At 36.1% G+C, this 8,203-nt stretch overlaps 1 protein-coding gene across 1 annotated transcript in view; it reads left to right on the forward strand.

Annotated features, from left to right (window-relative positions):
• The window catches only part of LOC128496962 (scinderin-like), a 37,434-nt gene extending 30,121 nt beyond the window's left edge, over positions 1 to 7,313 (forward strand). Inside the window, exons 13-17 of the mRNA XM_053466801.1 lie at positions 2,734 to 2,911; positions 4,288 to 4,409; positions 4,550 to 4,627; positions 5,691 to 5,751; positions 5,941 to 7,313. Of these exons, the coding sequence (XP_053322776.1) occupies positions 2,734 to 2,911; positions 4,288 to 4,409; positions 4,550 to 4,627; positions 5,691 to 5,751; positions 5,941 to 6,074 (573 nt within the window). The 3' untranslated portion in view covers positions 6,075 to 7,313. The remainder of the gene's footprint in view (positions 1 to 2,733; positions 2,912 to 4,287; positions 4,410 to 4,549; positions 4,628 to 5,690; positions 5,752 to 5,940) is intronic.
• Positions 7,314 to 8,203: the final 890 nt, after the last annotated feature.

Consider the following 8,203-nt stretch of genomic DNA (forward strand, 5'->3'; position numbering starts at 1 on the left):
TATTTATTTTGCTTTTTTGTACTGTTTCAGATCAAAAAACGTTAAATGAGAAGATGGCACTTCTTGCTCATTAACTTTTGTCTACTTGATTTTAATAAAGCCAGAATTCTGTGATTCCACCCTTATTACCAAAGCTATTTTTTTTGTTCAAAAATAGAATTCTTACACCTGGAAATTTCATAATTCTAATTTATCTGAACATTTAAATTCACCTGTTTAATTTTCATAAGCATATATAATTTCCTCTAAATCCAGTTGTATTGTACAATATGGAAAATATGCTAGCGGTCCAGTGTTTTTTTTTTCAATATGTTACAGAATGACTTGCAATAGCATATCTTAAATATGCAGTTACTACTGTAATTCCAAGGCTGTGCTTTTAAGAAGCAGTCATTTTTAGAATTAATGTTTTACAGAAACTGTGCTAGATACATTGATTAGCATCCTATAAGGAATTCGGGAAACCTACTGCAGAATCCAGAAATGTCTTTGATATGTATAAAAGAGTGAACAGTTAAACCCTTTTAATCCATGCTTACTAAGGATCTATCATGAAGGGCAACAGTGATATTGATGCAGCCTTGTACTAAATACTTCTCATAAGTGAGTCTAGTTAAATGGGAAATTAGATCTTTTTCTGATTTGTAAGTCCGCCAAGGAGAAAATGATGTAGAAATGAAAACACTAAATGTCCAGGCCAGCATTGACCATCAGGCATACCAGGAAAACGCCAAATGAGCCGGTGCCTTGTAGTGCTTCCCATTTACGCTGCAAGTGTAAGCGTGTAGTGTGAGGCTGCATGTGGTTTATCAGATGTCGAGTGTCAACCTTAAAGAGCCAGAGTCAGTTTTACTCCCCAGTCCATTTCTATTAGGATTAGCATATTTAAGGTGAGATTAGAGTTCAAAATGGCCCTGACATTTCTTAATTAGCAACTCACAGGATTATTTCAGAGCAAAACCAACAGTCATGGAGTTGGCTATGCTCACATAAATGCTTACTGCAAGTGTCCAAACATGGTTCATTCTGATGTGTAGGATACATCTGCCTGTTGTATTTGACCCTTAGTAACCCTATTTTTGACAAATAATTTGTGCTATAGCCAAGTTTCCGAGGCGAACTCTGTATTTACGCACTAGTCAGTCTGTTTCTGATTGATGGTTCTATTGAATGCTGAAATAGTGAAAACAGTAACCTAAGTGATATTAACATCACCCTTGTGTACAGTATTTTACAGTATTATCACCAAAATGATAATGCTTTAGATTTAAAGAGTAAACACTTCAATTCCTATTTAGCCTCATGAAACAAGTTCTGTAGACACATGGATAACTTAAGTACACAGTGAAATAAGGATTGTATATCTGTTGTGAGCACTTTGTACCACAACATTTACACAGTTTTAAAAAAAAAAGATACATAATGAGGTTTCAGGTAATACAACACAATATGTGCTAGGGGAGTTGAGATAACACTTTTGTGTACACATATGAGATAGCTCACTCAAGTACTGAAAACAGCTCACTGCTTTCTACAGTCTTCCATTCCATGAACTATATATACCGGCCTAAACTTACTAAGCCTGGGGTGGAAACTTAAATCCATCACTGTGCATCAGCAGTTATGGATCTTACAAAAAAATAGATTCAAACTTGCAATGCAGTATGTTCTGATATGGCTGTAGGTTCTGGATTTATAAGCCTATTCGCCACTATGGTGACCACATCAGCTAGTATTTTCCCCGTACGCATTTACATTTCACATGTAGGTGAATAGAACATCTATGGTTCTCTCTTAAAGTATGTAGGATTTATAAGTAAAGTTGGCTACTCGATTACACATGCTGACTACGTTTTTTTGGAACTGTTGGTAAGCCTAGAGACCGCTGAATGGTCCTACACAATGAAATAATATTGCCCACGTGGCTCACGTGTGAGACTCAGCCTTGGAAGCTATATTAGGGTTGCCAAATTCAAAACAAAAAAACTGGCCTCAACACCACATAGTAGTATCAGCACCCCGCATCGTGCCATGCACCCACCCATGAAGTTATACCATAACCCTCACAAACAAACGCACTCCAGCATTGAAACAACATTTTCATTTCAGCACCGAAGAGGTTAACTACACACACAAACAAAGAGCAGGTTGAAAAGGCATAGGTTAGGGTGGTTGCTGTGATGTGTATTTGGCTAGTTACAAAGTATCCGTTATGTTTTATCTTTCCCTGACAGAGGCTGTCTGCCCCCTGCCTTCCCTTTAAATGTAACAGTGCTCTGTGTGAGCACTGTTACAGTGTATCTATTTACTGTCAGAGTAGAGATTATACTGTTTGAATACAGCCTTCTCCTTTCAAAAACCATCTCTGTTTAGACCCAATCATGAGTCGATCCAACCAACAGATTGCTTGGCCTTTAAAAAATGTTCAAGCTAGTCAAATACTGGCCATTTGGCAACCCTAGGCAATAACATTCCTAACATTGACTGTAAGTATCATTTATTTGTGATAACATTTGTTCTGCTGAAAATAACTATACTGGTATGTAGTTATGTCAAGCACCATTGAAATGTTACACGCAGTCCCACTGCTCCTGGAGGGTAATCAATTACCTCTGAGTAGTAGAGAAAACCAATGGGTTACAATGTGCTGCTCATCTTTTTCGAAAGGGAAGGGTTAAATGCAGCCACTTCAATTTAAAATACTAACATTCCATGTTTTTCCTGTTGTTTTAGGTAGAGGCAGACTCCAACCTTCTTAATTCCAATGATGTGTTTGTTCTGAAACTGAAAAATAACTCTGGCTATAAATGGATTGGAAAAGGTGCCAGTGGAGAAGAGGAAAAGGGAGCTGATTATTTAGCTAAGATCTTAAAATGCAATGCCACAAAGGTAGCAGAAGGACAGGAACCAGGTTTGTATTTTCTTTTCATGGAAACATTTCTTCATGTCTCCTGAGGGCTCTCAATGATGTCACAAAAATAGACATGTTCTTTGCAGAGTTAATAATGATTATGCGTGTAAGGGATATGATGATGATGATGTTATTTTGGAAAGTGTGTCTGGGATTTTATGTTTTTCAGTGCTACAGAAGGAAACAGAACAATGGATTCCTTAGCACCCTGGCAATAAAGGGTTACAATAAACACAAAATACACAATCGTATACACTGGTGTAGTTTGTTATAATATTTAGATCAGTGTAGTCTTTCTGACTGCAGTAAAAAAGGGTATTCAAGGCATATTCAAAGTGGTAGGTCCCAGGGTGGATTTGATTTCTATAAAACTAATTCAGTTGCATGATTTTTTGAATCGTTGTTTTCAATGAAAATGTAAACAGCAGAAAAGTATGCCACGTCAAGTAATATGTACTGTTTATTTTAACTGCAAAAATAAAAAGGTGTGATAAAAATACAATTCCTGACATCTGCTATCTTAGCTGTGCAATTATTATCTATAAATCTCATAGTAAAGAAGGCTTATTCTTTATTTATTTTATTTAATATGATACTTGGGTAAAACTGCAAAAGTAAGACAACTGGGCCAACATAGCTCATAGGGACCCACTAACAGTAGTCATGCCCTTCACAAGGGCGCTTCATTTTTCTGGGAAGATTTTGTAGAACGTTCTTTCTTTTTGGACTGTGGCTGTTTAGGGGTATCCAAGCTCAAGCCAAATACCCTCTGCAGCCAAGTAGGGGAACAGAAAAAAACTAAAGTCCACTCCTTAGAGATGGGTCCTCAGAAGCCCCATAGGAGAAGACTGTAGGTTCAATTTCAGCTTCAGCTCCACAAACTAGATCAAGATCTGTCTCAGCATGTAAACTATACAGTTCCAAAAATAGGCAAGTATGTTATTCTTTGCATAAGCATACCATATTGGCGACCATATTCTCTATTATAAAGCAAAGGCATGCAGTTGGGAACGAGAGACACTTCACCTAAGATCCTAGCAACCCTAGAACTAACTAATGTTGTATTCATATGACTGAATTTGACACAAACCCATCATATGCAGACCTTCACACTCCCCTGTCTGCTACTGCGGATCAAGGAACAAAAACATATTTATAATCTTGCACAATTCCATATTTACTTGCATAATTTTGCAATGTGCAAGTGATTTCCTTATCAAGTGATCCATTTATTTGGTTCACTGAAACACTTTGAAAACGATACAGATGTTGGGAACCCTTTGAACGTCAACTGAAAATGAGTTATATTATTATTTTCTGGACATTGGAGTGTATGAAAAGCACTCTAAAGCATTTTTGTGTGTTTTCTTTTTTAGATGAATTTTGGAGTTCGCTGGGAGGTAAAAAGCCATACCAGACATCACCCTTAATGGAATCCCAGCTGGCAAATAACCCTCCAAGGTTATATGGATGTTCAAATAAGACTGGAAGATTTGTGGTGAGTTATAATTGTTCTTTCCAACAATTTTAAGGTGTCGATTTTTCAAGTAACCGTATGTTTCATGGGTTAATTATCTTGTTTATCATTTACTACATGCACTAATGTGTTTCCACTCATAATATAATTTAAATCGATAGGTAGAAGAGGTTCCTGGCGAGTTTACACAAGATGATCTAGCAGAAGATGATGTCATGCTGCTGGATACATGGGAACAGGTAACATTCCAAGTTTACATTAGCAAATATTAGATGCGGTTTTACTCTTCTAAACCATGGAAAACAAAACCTCATTATTCTCATTATTAGTAAAATGGTCACCTACATTGTACTTGAAGAGAGTGTAGAGCATGTAAGGTGATCTGTAAATTTCAAGCAAACACTTGTTTGCACTGTCCCCTATTTATGATCACCATGAAGAACCACATGCAAACAAACAAAAGGGACAGAACATATACCTTTTTTTCTTGATTTATGAGGTGCTACATATTTGTTTATGGAAATGTGTTTTTTTTTATCATTAGTTTATGTGTTTCCACTCGGGTAGCTCAAGCATCATTTGAAGAATTTGTGTTCTTTCTGCTTTTAAGTAAAATGAAATTCTTTTTACTGTATGACGCATTTGGTATACGCGATCCAAAATCATTTCCAGATACACTGTCTAGATTTTGTATCAGGCCTGGACTGGCCATTGGGCATGCTGGACACATGCCCGACACATGCATGTACAGTATGTGTTACAGTTAACTGTGTGTATATATGTGTTAGCATGAGTGTGTATGTGTGTGGCAGAGGGAGTGTGATCTTGACTGCATATGTGTAAATGTATGTTTCAGCATGTGCGTGTATATGTAAGTGTGTGTTAGCATCAGTGTGTGTGCGTTAGGATGAGTGTATTAGTGTATGTATGGGTGTGTGAGTGTGTAAAATATGTGCCAGTTTGTTTTGTATTGGGGAGGTCAGCAAGGGGCCGATGGGACCACTTGGCTTTGCCTGCCCCCTGGTCAAAAGGTGACAGCTCTCCCCTGTCCTCCAATAACACACTGTGTAAGCATTCGCCATGGCTTCTGTGCAGTGGTTAACAAGTGGGTGGTTAATCTTTATCCCTCAAGATAAAATTGTGATCTACTGTCTGAGCAACATGACACTTGGGAGTACATGTATTTTTTTGCAAACAAATGTGTGTCAACATGAAAAAGAGTGTCAGCTTGTTTTGTTTTAAAAATGCAGGTGCTAGTGTATAGTTATGTTGTGCTTTAAACTCTGTACTTTCCATCTTTAGCTATTTCTATGGATTGGAAAAGATGCCAATGAAGTTGAAAAGAAGGAATCTTTGAAAACAGGTATGGAACCAGCCTATTTCCCATTGTAATATAGTTTAAGCAATTGTAACTTACTGACCTGTCAAAATATATATTTTTTCTTAACTCTCTGAGTAATGGAGTTGCTTACCACCACAGTCTGAACCCCCCCCCCCCCCTTGTAGCCTACAGTTCCTCATTAATTGTTACTTTTAATGTGCTTATTTTCAGCCAAACAGTATATTGCGACTGACCCTTCTGGAAGAGATAAAGGCATTCCTATAATCACAGTGAAGCAAGGTCATGAGCCCCCAACATTCACTGGCTGGTTTTTGGCCTGGGACTCCGCAAAATGGCAGAGCTAAGAGTACTAAAAGCACCTTGACATACTTCAAGCCAACATTTGCGTTATTGTTTTTATTTTATTTGCTAATATAATGTTTTGTGGTTTTGTTTTGTTTTGCCAAAATGCTAGAAGCTTCATGATAACCCTTAAATGGACTCTTTCACACAAACAGTTTACATTGTAAATGGAAGGCATAGGAAACAATCTATACACCGCTGAAGCAGGCTGCAAAAATCAGCAGCACTCCATGATATATTTGATGAGGGAAAAAAAGGATACATTTGCTGGCTCTGTGGAGCATTTGAGACACGACCTTTTGCCACTATATGCCTAGTAGATCATTTGCATATGCTGCCTTATAGTGATGTCACATGCAGGGGTTAATACAAACAAATACAAAGACTCATCTTCTTATCTATACATTTGCCTGCAGTTCTGCTAGTATAATGTATCCTTTTAAATATTGTACACTCACTAGAAGAACTGTTTAGTTGGCAGAGTCCCTTTAAGGAGCCAAAAAGATACAGATACATATGGTTGTACCTAGCAAATTCCTGATGAACAACTCCAAAATCCTTGAAATATTATGTGTTAGATGCCACATCAATAAATTCTGCATAATAACTCGCCATGTCTCATCAACAAATTCTAAGTGGACATAGATTAGGAACCCTAAAAAAGTTCGTTTTCATTATGATAAGTATAAAAAATTCATCTGTGTTAAAAATATGTCTAATGGAAGTATGATCACCAATTACTCTTGTTATATTCATCTTGCTGGAAAGAGTGTGAACCATACTAACTTAACACTCATAGGCAAATGGCATATATAGCACATGAAATGTTAAAAAGTCTGCTGGCACTTAAAGGGTTATACATGGTGCCTAATGTGAATGCACTTAAGAATAGAAAATTGCACTATTATGGTTGAAAGGGACCAAAACCAGAATATTTGAGCTACTTTTCTATAACATAACAATTAATTGCTTCATTGTATCAGTTTTATTTCTTCCTTACTATTAGACTGATGAATCATGCACGGCCTCTGTGTAAATGAAAACCATTTCGTTATTAGCACAGTATGTAACATTTATGTCTTTCTATGAATTTGCTGTTATTGCAGTATATTTGTTTTATTATTTTTTAATACATTCTATTTTACTTTTGCATTAAGCGTATTGCATGTTCTACAGTCTGAAAGCCTTAATTGTAATAAATGATTTCTTATCTCTAAATTAAAGATCACTTTTCAGAATCATATTGTGTGATTGTGTGTATACGAAAAAAAAAATCCCAAACAATGTTCACTTTAGAAGAGCGCTTAACTCTGTCTATCAGGGTTTCCAATTGGTGTTAAATTTGTTTACAGTCAATAAAAAGTAGTGAAATTTGGATGTTGGTAGAAGAATTTACCATTATTGTCAAAAACATTGTTGCCAAACATTGATCACAGAAAGAAAAGCATGGTCAGTATTGCCTCTTCAACATACTATGAGTAAAAAATAATCTTCAGTGGTTGGCATCTTTTTATCTATGTTTTTGTGTCAGTAAATTACAAAATGAAATTAAGCCCTATACGTGAAAAATTGAATTTCAAGGACTGATGTACTAATAACAGGAGTACTAAATTCAATACACCTAGCTAATGTAAAGGTCACCTTCCCATGAACGTGTTTATTTATTTATTGTTTACTAAAATAGAAGCTGATTAGCTATTTCCTTGCATAATGCAATCAGCATGAGATATACAGTAGGAATCTGTTTTTTCCATACGCAATCAGCTTTTATTTGGGTTTTATATCTGACATCACAAATACTGTTATTGGATCACCTATCAAAGTAACATATGCCTTCTATGATTTTAGGTAGTTGGTGGAAATGTGAAAAAGTATCACATATAATAATAATGCTTTGTTAGTAATGTATAATAATAATCTTTTCATTTTGTAATTCCTTGAGAAAAAATGATTTAATATTTTAACTTCGTACCACCGCCTATTTACACATGGAACACTCAAACAGTCTTTCTGGTTATACCAGTACATAGTGGAGTTGTTCTATTCTGGTTTTCATTATCACTTTATGAACATGATGCCTATAATTGTACTGTGTACTTATTATAACTGTCATGTATTTAACAGAAACACA

The sequence above is a fragment of the Spea bombifrons genome, chromosome 5 (genome assembly GCF_027358695.1).
Source record: "Spea bombifrons isolate aSpeBom1 chromosome 5, aSpeBom1.2.pri, whole genome shotgun sequence".
NCBI classification, from domain to species: Eukaryota; Metazoa; Chordata; class Amphibia; order Anura; family Pelobatidae; genus Spea; species Spea bombifrons.